The 16497-nt window shown below is 39.2% G+C and overlaps 1 protein-coding gene across 4 annotated transcripts in view; it reads left to right on the top strand.

Moving 5' to 3' along the window:
- Positions 1–16497, top strand: part of IFT43 (intraflagellar transport 43) — a 111321-nt gene that overhangs the window by 30700 nt on the left and 64124 nt on the right. For all 4 annotated transcript variants that reach the window (XR_004431491.1, XM_033187344.1, XM_033187343.1 and 1 more), the window contains exon 3: positions 7229–7296. Coding sequence is in view for 3 of the 4 variants with exons in the window: in XM_033187344.1 (XP_033043235.1) it covers positions 7229–7296 (68 nt within the window). In the remaining variant the exon portion in view is untranslated. The remainder of the gene's footprint in view (positions 1–7228; positions 7297–16497) is intronic.

Raw genomic sequence — 16497 nt, 5'->3', positions numbered from 1 at the left:
TTTGGTTTTTTTGCTATTGACTTATTTGTGTTTCTTGCATATTCTGGATACTAGTTTCTTGTTGGATAGTTTGCAGATATCTTCTCCTATAGTTTATCTTTTCACTGTGTTGATTGTTTCCTTTCCTGTGCAGAAAGTTTTAGTAGATTTTGTAGTGTCAGGTCTTACATTTAAGTCTTTAATCCATTTTTATTTGATTTTTGTATATGGTGAGAGATGGGGAAGGTCTAGTTTCATTCTTCTGCATATGGAAATCTGGTTTTCCCCGCACCACTTATTGAGGAGACTGTTCTTTCCCTAATATGTTCTTGGTGTCTTTTTTAGAAATCATTTGGCTAGAAGTACATGGATTTATTCCTTGGTTCTCTATTCTCTTCCACTGATCTATTTGTTTTTATACCAATATTATGATGTTTTGGTTATTATAGCTTTGTAGTATTATATATTTTGAAGTCAAATAGTGTGATGCCTCCATCTTTGTTCTTTTTTGCCCAATGTTGCATTGGCTATTCAGTCCCTTTTGTGGTCTCATACAAATTTTAGGGTTATTTTTTCTGTTTCTGTGAAGAATGTCATGGGTATTTTGACAGAAGTGTATTGAACCTATAGATTCCTTTGGGTAGTACAGTCATTCTAACAATATTAATTCTTCTGATCCATGAGCATGAGATGTCTATTTGTTTATGTCCTCTTCAATTTCTTTCATTAGTGTTTTGTAATTTTCACTGTAGAAGTCTTTCACCTTCTTGGATAAATGTAATCCTAAGTATTTGTTTGTAGCTATTATAAATGGGATTGCTTTCCTGATTTATTTTTCAACTACTTTGTTTTTGGTGTATAGAAACACTACTGATTTTTGTATGTTGATTTCATATCCTGCAACTTTGCTGAATTCACTTAATTATTCTAAGAATTTTTTGATGGAATTTTTAGGTTTTTGTATATATAAGATCACATCATCTGCAAAGAGGGACAGTTTCATTTCCTGTCTTCCAGTTTGGATGACTTTTATTTGTTTCTCTTGCCTGATTACTCTGGCTAGAACTTCCAGGGCTATGTTAAATAAAAGTGGTGAAAGTGGATATCCTTGTCTTGTTCCAGTTCTTAGAGGAAAAATGTTCAGCTTTTCTCTATTAAGTATTATGTTAGCTGTGGGTTAGTCATATGTGGCCTTAAGTTGAGGCCTGATTTTTTCCTTCTATGCCTGATTTGCTGAGAATTTTTATTATGAAGGGATGTTCAATCATATCAAATGCTTTTTCTGCATCTATTGAGATGATAATATGATTTTTATCCCTCATTCTGTTGATATGATATATCAGATTTATTGATTTGCTTATGTTGAGCCATGCTTGCGTCCCTGGGATAAATCCCACTTGATCATGGTGTATTATCTTTTTGATGTGTTGTTGGATTCAGTTTGCTCGTATTTTGTTGGGGATTTTTGCATCCTATGTTCATCAAGGATGTTGGCCTATAGTTGTTGCTGTTGCGGTGGTTGTGTCCTTATCTGGTTTTGGTGTCAGAGTAATAGTGGCTTTGTATAAGAGTTAGGAAGAATTTCCTCCCATTCAATTTTTGGGAATAGATTGAGAAAAATTGGTATTATTTCTTTGTAAGTTTGGTAGAATTCAGTAGTAAAGCTATCTAGTCTTGGGCTTTTCTTTGTTGGGAAGCTTTTTATTACTGATTCAATCTCATTACTTGTTAGTAGTCTGTTCAGGTTTTCTATTTCTTCCTGGTTCAATTTTGGTAGGTTGTACGTGTCCAGGAATTTATCCATTTCCCGTAGGTTTTCCAATTTATTAGCATGTACTTGTTCATAGTAGTCTCTTATAATCCTTTGTATTTCTGTGGTATCTGTTGTAATGTCTCTTTTCTCATTTCTGATTTTATTTATGTGGGTCTTCTCTCTTTTTTCTTAGTTGGTCTAGCTCGCAGTTTACTAATTTTGTTTATCTTTTCAAAAAGCCATCTTTTGTTTCATTGATCCTTTGTATTTTTTTAAGTCTCTAGTTTGTTTAGTTCCATTCTGATCTTTATTATTTCTTTCCTTCTAGTGATTTGGGGTTTGGCTGGTTCCTGCATTTCTAGTTTCCTGAGGTGTGTTGTTAGCTTGTTCATTCAGAATCTTTCCTTTTTTTTTTTGATGTAGGTTTTCGTTGCTATACTTCCCTGTTGGCTCTGCTTTTGCTGTATCCCGTAGGTTTTGGTATGTTGTGTTTCTGTTTTTATTTGTTTCAAGAAATTTTTAAATTTTCTTCTTAATTTCTTCATTGATCCAATGGTTGTCCAGGAGCATGATGTTTAATTTCTGTATATTTGTACAGTTTCCATGATTCCTCTTATTATTGATTTCTAGTTTTATTCTATTGTCATCTGAAAGATACTTGATATGATTTTGGTTTTTAAAACTTTCTTGACATTTGTTTTGTGGCCTAGCATATGGTCTGTCCTGGAGAATGTTCCATGTGCTGATGAGAGGAATGTGTGTTTTGCGGCTATTGGATGAAATGTTTAATAAATGTCCGTTAGTTTCATTTGGTTTAAAGTGCAGTTTAAATTCCCAGTTTTCTTTATTGGTTTTCTGTCTAGATGATCTGTCCAGTGCTGGGAGAGTTAGATGTTGAAGTCACTAACTATTACTGTATTGGAGTCTATTTAGATCTAATAATATTTGCTTTTCATTATCTGGAGGCTCCAGTGTTGGGTGCATATATATTTAGAATTATTATGTTGATCCCCTTATCATTATAGAATGACCTTCTTTACAGTTTTTGACTTAAAATCTGTGTTATCTCATGTAACTCATGTAAGTGTAGCTTCTCCTGCTTGCTTTTGGTTTTTATTTGCAGGAATTTTTTTCCATCCCTTCACTTCTAGTCTATGTGTGTCTTTATAAGTGAAGTAAGTTTCTTTTTTTTTTTTTTGAGACGGAGTCTCGCTCTGTCGCCCAGGCTGGAGTGCAGTGGCCGGATCTCAGCTCACTGCAAGCTCCGCCTCCCGGGTTTACGCCATTCTCCTGCCTCAGCCTCCCGAGTAGCTGGGACTACAGGCGCCCGCCACCTTGCCCGACTAGTTTTTTGTATTTTTTTAGTAGAGACGGGGTTTCACCGTGTTAGCCAGGATGGTCTCGATCTCCTGACCTCGTGATCCGCCCGTCTCGGCCTCCCAAAGTGCTGGGATTACAGGCTTCAGCCACCGCGCCGGCCAGTAAGTTTCTTTTTTTTTTTTTTTTTTTTTTTTGAGACGGAGTCTCGCTCTGTCACCCAGGCTGGAGTGCAGTGGCCAGATCTCAGCTCACTGCAAGCTCCGCCTCCCGGGTTCATGCCATTCGCCTGCCTCAGCCTCCCGAGTAGCTGGGACTACAGGCGCCGCCACCTCGCCCGGCTAGTTTTTTGTATTTTTAGTAGAGACGGGGTTTCACCGTGTTAGCCAGGATGGTTTCGATTTCCTGACCTCGTGATCCGCCCGTCTCGGCCTCCCAAAGTGCTGGGATTACAGGCTTGAGCCACCGCGCCCGGCCGTAAGTTTCTTATAGGCAGCAGACATTGATGCTTTTTAATTCATTCAGCCAGTTTAGTGAGGAGTTTAATCCATTTTATTTCTGCCATTTTATTAATTGTTTTCTGGTTGTTATATATATCCTTTGTTCCTTACTTCCTCTCTTAATTTTTATCATTGCAGTTTGATGGTTTTCTGAAGTGGTAATGTTTGAATTCTTTCTCTTTCCCATTTGTGTATCTGTTCTACTAGTGAGTTTTATACTCTCTTGTGTTTTCATGATGGTATATAGTATTCTTTCACTTCTAGATGTGTAGGACTCCCTTAATAATTTATTGAAGGCCTGGTCAGTGGTGACGAATTCTCTCATTTTTGCTTATCTGGGAAGGACTTTATTTCTCCTTCATTTTTGAATAATAGCGTTGCTGGGCATAATAATCATAGCTGACATTTTTTTTCTTTTCAGCACTTTGAATATATCATCACAATCTCTCCTGTCCCATAAGGTTTCTGCTGGGAATTCCCTTATGTGCAACTTGACACTTTCCTCCTGCTTTTGTTTGAATTTTATCTTTGTCTTTGACTTGACATTTTGATTATAATGTGCCTTGGAGAAGACCTTTTTGAGGTGAATCTATTTTAAGACCTTTGAGCTTCCTGTATCTGAATATCTATATCCCTTTCAAGACTTGGGAAGTTTTCAGCTATTATTGCATGAATAGGTTTTCAATACCTTTGCCCATCTCTTCTCCTGAGACTTCAAAAATTTTAATACTTGTTTTCTTTATGGTGTTGCATATGTCAAGTAGGCTTTCTTTATTCTTTTTTCTTTTTTGTCTAACTGAGTTATTTCAAAAGACCTGTCCTCAAGTTCTGAAATTCTTTTTCTCTTGCTTGGTCTAGTTTATTGTTGAAGCTCTTGATTGTATTTTTTCTTTCTTTCATTGACTTCAGTTCCAGGATTTCTGTTTGGTTCTTTTTTATGATGGCTATCTCTTTATTGACTTTCCCATTCAGATCATGAATCACTTTTCTGATTTCTTTGTACTCTTTTTTTTTTTTTTGAGATGGAGTCTCGCCCTGTTGCCAGGCTGGAGTGCAATGGTGTGATCTCTGCTCACTGCAACCTCCGACTTCCCGGTTCGACTTCCCAGTTCAAGCGATTCTCCTGCCTCAGCCTCCCGAGTAGCTGGGATTACAGGCATGTGCTACCACACCCAGCTAATTTTTGTATTTTTAGTAGAGACGGGGTTTCACCATGTTGGCCCGGCTGGTCTCTATGTCCTGACCTCGTGATCCACCTGTCTCAGCCTCCCAAAGTGCTGAGATTATAGGCGTGAGCCACTGCAACTGGCCTTCTTTGTACTCTTTTATCTGTGTTCTCTCATATCTCACTGAGTTTCTTTAATATCATTGTTTTGAATTCTTTTTCATCCATTTCATGTATTTTCTTTTCATTGGAATCTGGTACTGGAGAATTGTTGTGTTCCTTTAAAGGTGTCACGTTTCCTTACTTTTTCATGTTTCTTGTGTTCTTACTTTGCTATCTGTGTATCTGGTGTAATAGTTGCATCTTCCAGTCTTATGGATTGACTTCCATAGGAAAATACTTTTTCCTATAGATGTATCTATAGTGTTGGTTAGATGGGGTGCTTTGGCTTTGATTCTGGGTGGGTGCGGTCATGTAGTTTTTATATATCTTCAGCTGTAAACAGCATCAGTGGGTATCAATGGGTTCTTTAGTGGCTTACGCTATAGCTGTTATTAGAGGCTGTGACAAGGCTTTACTGCAAATGGGGATACCAAGTGGGCTTGTACTTAGGCACTGGTGGTGGTGGTGGCAAGCCAAGTATGCTAGTCCCTGGGGCCCCCAGGTGGTGTGCATGGGCTCTGGTGATGGTGGATCTGGGCAGGTCAGTCCTTAGGCCTCCAGTGCCTTGCTCAGGTGCCAGGGGTGGCGGTGGTGGGCCAGGTGAGCCAGTCCCCAGGTCCCCAGGTAGTGCATGCGAGTGGGTGGTGTCTGCAAGCTGGGTAGACTGGTCATCCGGCTTTTGGGAGACATACATGGACACTGGTGGCAGGCAGGGTAGGCCTATTCCCAGGCCCCCAGACCATGCGTGGGTGGCAGATAGGGCAGAACAGTCCTTTGGACCCCAGAAAATGTGCACCAGTGGTGGTGGGCAGGATGGATCCATCCTAGGCCCCTGGGTCATGTGTGTGCTGGCAGTGGTGGCAGTGAGTGGGGTCAGCCTATCCTCAGGCCTTTAGATGGCATACATAGGTGCTAGTTGTGGGGGGTTGGTGGGGGCAAGTCAATCCCCAAGTCTCTTAGACACTGTACTCGGTCACTGGCAGCAGTGGCAGGGGTTGGGGTCGTCCTCTTGAGTAGATTTTTAATCCACCCACCAATTTAGTTTGTCTTCTAAGCAAGTCTCACTCTTATATCTTTATTTTATTACTTTTTGGTTTATAAAAGCAGAAGAAAAAAGGAAAATTAAAATTGCCTATAATGGAGTCCCCTGTCAGTCATGTACATATAACTCATTAACACTAGATAGTATATGTTGGTAATCATTTTAAAAAATGCATCAAAAGCATATGCTTACTGTTTGGTAACATGTTTTTGAAAATTAAAATGTATCGAACTTTCCTATATCATTGGGTTTTTTTTTTATAACATGACTTTTTGTTATTTGCATAGTATTTTCATGTATATTTTACCATTTACTTAATTCCTTATTGCTAGCAATTTTGGTTGTTTCTAGCTATTCACTACTCAAAAATAACATTATATTCCTCTCTGATTTTTTCCTTGGGATCAATTTCTGGGATTAGAATTGCTAGATTAAAAAGTGTGAGCATTTTTCCATCAGTGACAGATTGAATTAAGAAAATGTGGCACATATGCACCATAAAATAATATGCAACCGTAAAAAAGGATGAGTTTGTGTCCTTTGTAGGGACATGGATGCAGCTGGAAACCACCATTCTCAGCAAACTATCGCAAGAACAGAACACCAAATACTGCATGTTCTCACTCATAGGTGGGAATTGAACAATGAGATCACTTGGACACTTAAAGTATAATTAAGTATAGAACTTAAAGTATAATAAAATAAATAAATAAATATTTCCATGATTAAAAAAAAAAAGTATGAGCATTTTTAAGGTTTTCAATAAACATCACCAAATAGCCCTCCAGAAACGTGCCAATTTATAACTCACCAGAAGGGTATGAAGGAACCCAGATTTTCATAGTAAGTTAGAAAGGTCACTGTATTTTTATTCAGAAGGTAGGCCGAATATTGGTTGGTGTAGGTGAGATTACCCTCAGCCATTGTGGTGCTTAAACACAAATGTTGGTCGGGCACAATGGGTCACGCCTGTAATACCAGCACTTTGGGAGGCCCAGGCGGGTGGATCACTTGAGGTCAGGAGTTTGAGACCAGCCTGGCCAACAGGGTGTAACCCTGTGTCTACTAAAAATACAAAAATTAGCTCTGTGTGGTGGTGCACGCCTATAATCCCAGCTACTCGGGAGGCTGAGACAGGAGAGTTGCTTGAACCCAGGAGGCAGAGGTTCCAGTGAGCTGAGGTCGCGCCACTGCACTGCAGCCTGGGTGACAGAGCGAGATTTCATCTCAAAAAATAGAAAATAAAAAATAAAATAAAATAAATGCAAATGTTGAGTGAATGTGTTCTTTTGACTTCTCTTTCCTTGTAGACTTCCTCTCCTAAATTACCTCGCTGCCGAGAGGGAGGCTGGGCAGGTGATTCTGTGAAGGCTTCGAAGTGAGTACCAGCAGCTCATAAGAGTAGGGGTGGGGGTGGACACGGCTGGGGGGACTTTGCTCCTGTGTTGTTTTATTTTTTACAATAACTTTATTGAGAAAAAATTTACATACCATACAATTCACCCACTTAAAATGTACAATTTAATCGTTATTAATATATTCACAGAGTTGTGCAACCATTACCACAATCAATGTTACAACATTTTTATCACCTCCCCACCAAAAGAAACCCTGTATCTATTAGCAGCACTTCCCATGTCCCCCCAACCTCCCTAGATCTAGGTGGTTACCAGTCAACTTTCTCTCTCTCTGATTTGCGTATTCTGGACATTTCATGTAAGTAGAATCTATATTATGTGGTCCTTTATGGCTGGCTTCTCTCACTTGTCATAATGTTTTCAAAGTTTACTCGTGTTGTAACATTTTGTGTTCTTAATTTTCTAAACATAATGGAATTGCCTGTTGTAACTGCTGATGAACTCTGCGGTATGTCCTCCCCTGACATATATCTGTCATCATTCATAAAGGGAAACAATACAGATGTCCCATCACCCTGCCTAGTTGGTATCTTGTGTTTACTGTAAGCTGGCGTGAATATTGATACCATAACCATAACTAACATTATCTCATCAGCCTCTCCATAGCTCCTGGAAAGGCTGGGAAACCTGATGTCACAGTGTATGTGGCAGCACTTTATAAACTGCATAGGGCTCACAGTGTGGGACTGTAGATGCAGATGCCATGCTCTCTGAGCTGGATGATGTTGAGCAAGGGGTTAACCATGGCTGAGCCCCTGGATGGACACACTGATGTTCCCTACAGGGTGATTCAAAGACTAAAGGAAATTATATATGTAACAGGAATGTTGCTGTTGTGTTTAGCCCTCCCAGCCTTTCCACAGCTTAGACCAGAAGCTGATCCCTGTGGTTCCACATTGAGAGGCGGCAGAGTGTGGTGAGAGCCGCAGGTACTGGAGCCAGCTGCCTAGCTTTGAATCCTAACTATCTCATTTATTATCTAAGAGATCCCAAGCAAGTAATTTAACATCTCTGGTCTCCATTTCTGCATCTCTACAATGGGGTTAAAAATAGTTCTTACTTGAAAGGATCATTGTGAGGATTAAATGAATTCATATGTGTAAAATATTTAGAAGAGAGAGAAGCATTTAGGAAGCACTTGTAGATGTTGGCTATTATGATGATGATGATGATGACTGTTTCTTATCCCCATTCTGTCCTCATAGATAGGCTTCGACCATATTCTTCTCACAGGCATTCTGGCAGGTGGTGATGTTTATGAGTTGCAGGAGCTTTGGGATCTTAATGGTGCCATAAATGCTTCATATGAAGGGTCTGTTTGGGAGAAGTAATTACAGATCAAGAAAAGCAATGGTTATTTTGAGTATCAGGAATCTTCTTTAATTGTGAACTACATTAAAGCCTTAAGCATAGGAATGTCAGCTTTCCAAACTGTAGTATCAGAAGTATTTTCTAAACCTTATGTTGGTAAGAATTAGCCAGGGGTGTTCAAGAGAGAGAATACAGTCACAGATTCTTAGTTTATGTTTCTGGTTGGGCCAGTAAAACCCCTTCTTCATTCCTCTTTTCCACTTATCACTAGAGACAGAAACTAAAAACCATGGATTCAGGCTGCTAAAAGCCTAAAATAAAACAAAACAGAACAACAACAAAATAAGGCAGGTTGGACAAATTTGAGTTAGATATAATCAATGAATGATATTCCCTTGGATTTCTGCCAGCATCTGGGAATGCACATGACCTAGAGTAGAAATCTCTGCAAGATCTTCATCCATCCAGGATAAGCATCCACATCTCAGGGATGGTTTCAGAATTACCTTGTGTCAAATAAGGAGAAAGTGTTCCTCAAACTTCTTCCTACCACATACTCTCTCGCATTTCTTCCGTGCTCAAACTGGCAGAGTTTTCATGCTAAGGTGTGGTAATTATGTCATCTCTTGTTTTACTCATAGGTAGCAACATCACAGTAAGGTTAAAACCATGGGTATCTGATTCAGACATACCAGGGTTTGAATTTAGGTTTCAGCATTTAACTGGCTGTGTAAACTTGGGGAAGTTACTTAACCCTGTAAAGTAGCAATAATAACACCTATTGCAAAGAATTGTTCTGAGGCTTGAACACACAGGAAGAGTACTCAGCATAAAGCTAGTACCTAGCTTGTGCTGCAATTAAGTTATGAATAACAACAGTGCATAAGGAGTAAAGTAATAAGGCAGGTCTGTCTACGTTTTATGGTTCTAAAACATAAAAGTGTTAGGTAACATGTGCTCTGTAAGTGGCATCTATAGTAGGATGTTGCTGGCTACATGTTCAGCCACATTTGTTAGCCTCTGTAGCTATCAGCACCTTCCAGATGCTTTAAACAGGCTTTGATTACAGTTAGTCTTTGTGATTCTTGAAGTTTGATTCATTGCTTAAATATAGTTAATCTAGGCCAGCCTGACAGAAAATATGGTAGTAAGACCGAGACATTTTGCTAGCCTTTACCTTTGGTCCCATTTTATGGACGAAGTAAGTGGAGTCATAGATGCCTGTAAGTCAGAAGGAGCAAGTGCTTAATGTCTTTCAGTTTAGTTCAGAGTCCAGTTCTAAAGACTGGATTACAAATCATTTCATTACTTAATCTCTTGCACTAAGTCTTAGATGAAAGATAAAAAAAATATGTGCCAGTGGGATGGCCAGTTATCGAATTTAACTACTTAAGATATACACGGGAATAGTTTCTCAAAGAATAGTCATTTTTCTAGTTTAGAATTTACTTGAGCAGTTGTTGCCTTCAAAATGGCACTATCTTGAAAGATCTCTATGAGAACTACAAACCACTGTTCAAAGAAGTCAGAGATGATGCAAACAAATGGAGAAACAGTCCATGCTTATGGATAGGAAGACTCAATATTGTTAAAATGACCATACTGGCAAAAGCGATTTATAGATTCAGTGCTATTTCTATTAAACTACCATTGACATTCTTCACAGAACTTTTCTAGAAAAAACTATTTTAAAATTTATATGGAACAAAAAAGGGCCCAAATAGCCAAGGCAATCCTAAGCAAACAAAAGCACAAACACCTGGAGGCATCACACTATGCAACTTCAAACTATACTATAGGGCTACAGTAACCAAAACAGCATGGTACTGTACAAAAAGAGACACATAGACCAATAGAACAGAATAGAGAACTCAGAAATAAGACCGCATACCTGCAACTATCTTCAACAAACCTGACAAAAAAAGCAATGGGGGAAGGATTCCTTATTCAATAAATGGTGTTGAGATAACTGGCTAGTCATATGCAGAAGATTGAAACTGGACCCTTTCTTTACACCATGTACAAAAATTAACTCAATATGCATAAAAGACTAAATGTAAAACCCAAAAATACAAAAACTCTGAAAGACAACCTAGGCAATACCATTCCGGACATAGGATCAGGCAAAGATTTCATGATGAAGACACCAAAAGCAATCACAACAAAATCAAAAATTGACAAATGATATCTGATTAAAGTAAAGCGCTTCTGCACAGCAAAGGAAACTGTCAACAGAGTGAGCAGACAACCTAGAGAATGGGAGAAACTTTTGCAAACTATGCATCTGACAAAAGTGTAATATCTAGCATCTATAAGGAACTTAAATTAACAAGAAAAAAACCAACCCCATTAAAGGATGAATAAACACTTTCTAAAAGAAAGACATACATGCAGCCAACAAGCTCAACATCACTGATCATTAGAGAAATGCAAATCAAAACCACAATGAGATACCATCTCACACCAGTCAGAATGGCAGTTATTAAAAAGTCAAAAAAATATGGCCAGGCATGGTGGCTCACGCCTGTAATCCCAGCACTTTGGGAGGCCAGGGTGGGCAAATCACCTGAGGTCGGGAGTTTGAGACCAGCCTGACCAACAGGGAGAATCCCCCATCTCTACTAAAAATACAAAATTAGCTGGGCGTGGTGATGCATGCCTGTAATCCCAGCTACTCAGGAGGCTGAGGCAGGAGAATTGCTTGAACCTGGGAGGCAGAGGTTGCAGTGAGCCCATATTGTGCCATTGCACTCCAGCCTGGGCAACCAGAGTGAAACTCAAATAATAATAAAATAATAATAATAATAATAATAATAATAACAGATGTTGGTGAGGTTGCAGAGAAAAAGGAACGATTGTACAGTGTTGGCATGAGTGTAAATTAGTTCAGTCATTGTGGAAGACAGTGTGGTGATTCTTCAAAGACCTAGAGACAGAAATACCATTTGACCCAGCAATCCCATTACTGGGTATATACCCAAAATAATATATCATTTTATTATAAAGACACATGCATGTGTATGTTCATTGCAGCACTATTTGCAATAGCAAAGACATGGAATCAACCTTAATGCCCATCAATGGTAGACTGAATAAAGAAAATGTTGTACATATACATCATGGAATAGTATGTAGCCATAAAAAAGAACAAGATCATGTCCTTTGCAGGAACATGGATAGAGCTGCAGGCCACTGTCCTTAGCAAACTAATGTAGGAACAGAAAATCAGACACTGTATGTTCTCACTTGTAAGTGGAAGCTAAACAATGAGAACACATGGACACATAGAGGAGAACAACACACACTGGGGCCTATTGAAAGGTGGAGGGTGGGAAATTGGAAAGGATCAGGAAAAATAACTACCGGATACTACACTTAATGCCATGGTGATGAAATAATTTGTACAACAAACCCCTGTGACACAGGTTTACCTATATAACAAACCTGCATATGTACCCCTGAACTTAAAAGTTAAATTAAAAAAACAAAATATCACTATTAAAAATATTTACTCTTGGGAGGCCGAGACGGGCGGATCACGAGGTCAGGAGATCGAGACCATCCTGGCTAACATGGTGAAACCCCGTCTCTACTAAAAATACAAAAAACTAGCCGGGCGAGGTGGCGGGCGCCTGTAGTCCCAGCTACTCGGGAGGCTGAGGCAGGAGAATGGCGTGAACCCGGGAGGCGGAGCTTGCAGTGAGCCGAGATTGCGCCACTGCACTCCAGTCTGGGCGACAGAGCGAGACTCTGCCTCAAAAAAAAAAAAAAATATTTACTCCCGTTTTTTTCCACCCTCTCCTCCCACTTTTTTCTCCCTCCCCCCCCTTTTTTTTTTTTTGAGACAGAGTCTCGCTCTGTCACCCAGGCTGGAGTGCTGTGGCTGGATCTCAGCTCACTGCAAGCTCCGCCTCCCGGGTTCACGCCATTCTCCTGCCTCAGCCTCCCAGGTAGCTTGGGACTACAGGCGCCGCCACCTCGCCCGGCTAGTTTTTTGTAGTTTTTAGTAGAGACGGGGTTTCACCGTGTTAGCCAGGATGGTCTTGATCTCCTGTCCTCGTGATCCACCCGTCTTGGCCTCCCAAAGTGCTGGGATTACAGGCTTGAGCCACCGCGCCTGGCCCCCCCATACAGTCTTTTTCCTGAACCTGAAAGTAAGTTGTAGATGTCATGACATTTCACCCCTAAATACTTTAGCATGCATCTCTCAAGATTAATGACATTCTCTACAGTTTCACAGTATCACTCATACCTAAGACATTTCATAGTGGTTTAATAATATTTAATATATAGTTTATATTTCAATACCCCCCTTTGTTCCTCCAGATGTCTCTTATAACTCCAGGATCCAATCAGAGCTCAAATACTCCGTTTCATAGTTGTCTTTTTAGTCTCTCTTTATCTAAACTAGTCCTCACCCTTCCCCATTCCCCACCAAGACATTGACTTTTTTGAGGAACCCAGGCCGGTTGTGTTGTAGAATGTCTCACATTCTGGGTTTCTCTAATTGATTCTTCATGATAAGATTCAAGTTAAAGATTGTTGACCAGAACAGGTGATCACATGTCCTTCTTAGCTTATCAAATTAGGAGGCATGTGACATCAGCTGATCCCTTGGTTGGTGTTACTAAGTTTTATCACTTGGTCGAGGTGGTGATCTCTAGATCTCTCCATTGCAAAGGTTCTTTTTTTCCTTTATCAATAATTAGTAATTGTTTGGGGTACCACTTTGAATCCTGTTCACCCACACCCTTTCACCCAGTTTTAGCATCCATTAATGATCCTTGCCAGAATCAGTTATTATATCGGGGATTGCAAAATGTTAACTTTCTAATTCTACCATTCTATATTAATTGCTTGGAGTTTTTTTTATAAAGAAGAATTTCCTTTTCTCCTTTTTTCTTTTTCTATTGCTTTCTCTCTTTAAAATCATGGACTCATGGATTAAAAAAAAAAAACTGTTTTATTTTAGATTCAGGAGATACATGTGCAGGTTTGTTACAGGGTATATTGTATGATGCTGAGGTTTGAGCCTCTATTGATCCTATCACTCAGATAGTGAACACAGTACCCAATAGGAAGCTTTTCAGTCCTCGCCCACAGCCCCTTTTGGAGTCCCCAGTGTCTGTTGTTCCCAGCTCTATGTTTGTATGTGCCCAGGATTTAGCTCCTACTTATAAGTGAGATCTCCAATATTTGGTTTTCTGTTTCTGCATTTGTTTGTTTAGGATAATGGCCTCCAGCTGTATCCATAGTGCTGCAAAGGATGTAATTTCATTCTTTTAAATGGTTACATAGTATTCTATGTGATATATATATATATATATATATATATATGTATATATATCACATTTTCTTTATCCAGTCCACCATTGATGGACACCTAGTTTGATTCCATGTCTTTCCTGTTGTGAACAGTGCTGCGATGAATATATGTTTGCATGTGTCTTTTTGATAGAATGATTTATTTTCCTTTGGGTATGTATATACCACCCAGTAATGGGATTGCTGGGTCAAATGGTAGTTCTATTTTTAGTTCTTTGAGAAATCTCCAGACTGCTTTCTACAGTGGCGAAACTAATTTACATTCCCACCAACAGTGTGTAAGCATTCCTTTTTCTCAGAAGCCTCATCAACATCTGTTATTTTTTGACTTTTTTAACAATAGCCATTCTGACAGGTTTGAGATGGTATCTCATTGTGGCTTCAGTTTGCATTTCTCTGATAGTGATGTTAAGCATTTATTCATATGTTTGTTGGCTGCTTGTATGTCTTCTTCTGAGAAGTATCTGTTCATGGCCTTTGCCCACTTTTTAATGGGGTTATTTGTTTTTTCCTTGTTGATTTGTTTAAGTTCCTATTCTGGATATTAATCCTTTGTCAGATGCATAGTTTGCAAAAATGTTCTCCCATTCTGTAGGTTGTTTGCTTACCCTGTTGATAGTTTCTCTTGCTGTGCAGAAACTCGTTAATTTAATTAGATCCCACTTGCCCATTTTTCCTTTTGTCACAGTTGCTTTTGAGGACTTGGTCATAAATTCTTTGTCAAAGCTGACATCCAGAAGGGTATTTCCTAAGCTTTCTTCTAGGATTTTTATAGTTTTGAAGTCTTACACTTAAATCTTGGATCCATCTTGAGCTAATTTTTCTTATATAGTGACAAGAAAGGGTCCAGTTTCATTCTTTTACATATGGTTAGCTAGTTTTCCCAGCACCATTTATTTAATAGGATGTCCTTTCCCTGTTGCTTATTTTTGTCAACTTTGCCACAGATTGGTTGGTTGAAGGTAGGCTGTTCTAGTTCTAGGTTTTCTGCTCTGTTCCATTGGCCTATGTGTCTATTTTTGTACTTTTAAAATTATTTATTTATTTATTTTTGAGACAGGATCTTTCTCTTTCTCTATTGCCCAGGCTGGAGTGCAATGGTGCAATCATAGTTCACTGTAACCTCAGACTCCCGGGCTCAAGTGATTCTCCTGCTTCAGCCTCCCCAGTAGCTAGGAGTGCAGGCATGTACCACAATGCCTGGCTAATTTTTTTAAATTCTTATTTTTGTAGAACTGTGGTCTCACTGTGTTGCCAAGGCTGGTCTCAAACTCCTGGCAGTCCTCCTACTTTGGCCTCCCAAAGTGCTGAGATTATAGCCATGAACTACTGCACCCAACTGGACTCATGGATTTGTATTGTTCATTGTGTTATAACTCATTTCCATCATCACTTTTTTTTTTTTCTATAATACTTATGTTTATTAGTGCTCAGATTGTCCCATGTTTGGCCAGGGAGAACTTCAGGATGGCTCTTACGCCTTTGTGCTGTATTAGTATTTGAGTAAGTGCTTGCTTTTCAATGCAGCAAGATATTCCAGAATAATTTTGTATTTTCCAGATTCAGTCCAGGAGTCAGCTGCTTCTCCAAAGAGGCCTGGGTCCTTTTGGTGGAGAATAGTTATAGAATTCAAGATCTATGGGCACACTGCATTGCTATTGGATATCTTTGCTTCTAGGCTCTTTTAGTACCTAGAACTAGTAAACACATTTTTAAAAATACGCTCTATCCTGTAACACACATAAAATAGTTTTACAGTTACTATACTAATGTCATTATCAAAAACAAACTCCTAAGTAAAGCTCAAGATTTCTTGTGGTTCTTTTTGTCCTTAGAATATAGCACACTAGGCCAGGTGCGGTGGCTCACGCCTGTAATCCCAGCACTTTGGGAGGCCGAGGCGGGAAGATCACGAGGTCAGGAGATCGAGACCATCCTGGCTAATAAGGTGAAACCCGGTCTTTACTAAAAATACAAAAATTAGCCCGGTGGCGGGCGCCTGTAGTCCCAGCTACTCAGGAGGCTGAGGCAAGAGAATGGCATGAACCCGGGAGGCGGAGCTTGCAGTGAGCCAAGATTGCGCCACTGCACTCCAGCCTGGGCAACAGAGCGAGACTCCATCTCAAAAAAAAAAAAAAAGAATATATCACACTAAGGTTCAGGATACTGTTTTCAGAAGTTATTTGAATTATTTCTCATAGAGGTTAAGGTATCAATTTAATACACAATTACATTCACTTGTTTCTGTGTTCAATTTTAAGGTTTTTGAAAATCCTTTTTATTTAATTTACTCTTGAATATGTAGAACATTTACACCAATGAAAAGTTAAAATTGTACAGAAAGATATACTCAGTGATGTCTCACTCCCATCCTTATCATCCCCTCCACCTCATTCCCGTCCATCCCTTATAGGTAGTTTCTTTATTAGTTTCTGGTTTATCTTTCCTATACTTCTTTTTGGAAAAGTAAACATACATATATATAATTATATATACATATATAAACATTATATAATTTAATAATA

Source organism: Trachypithecus francoisi, unplaced genomic scaffold (genome assembly GCF_009764315.1).
Source record: "Trachypithecus francoisi isolate TF-2019V2 unplaced genomic scaffold, Tfra_2.0 Lachesis_group3, whole genome shotgun sequence".
Taxonomy (NCBI): domain Eukaryota; kingdom Metazoa; phylum Chordata; class Mammalia; order Primates; family Cercopithecidae; genus Trachypithecus; species Trachypithecus francoisi.
This window is presented reverse-complemented; position numbering and strand designations above follow the sequence as displayed.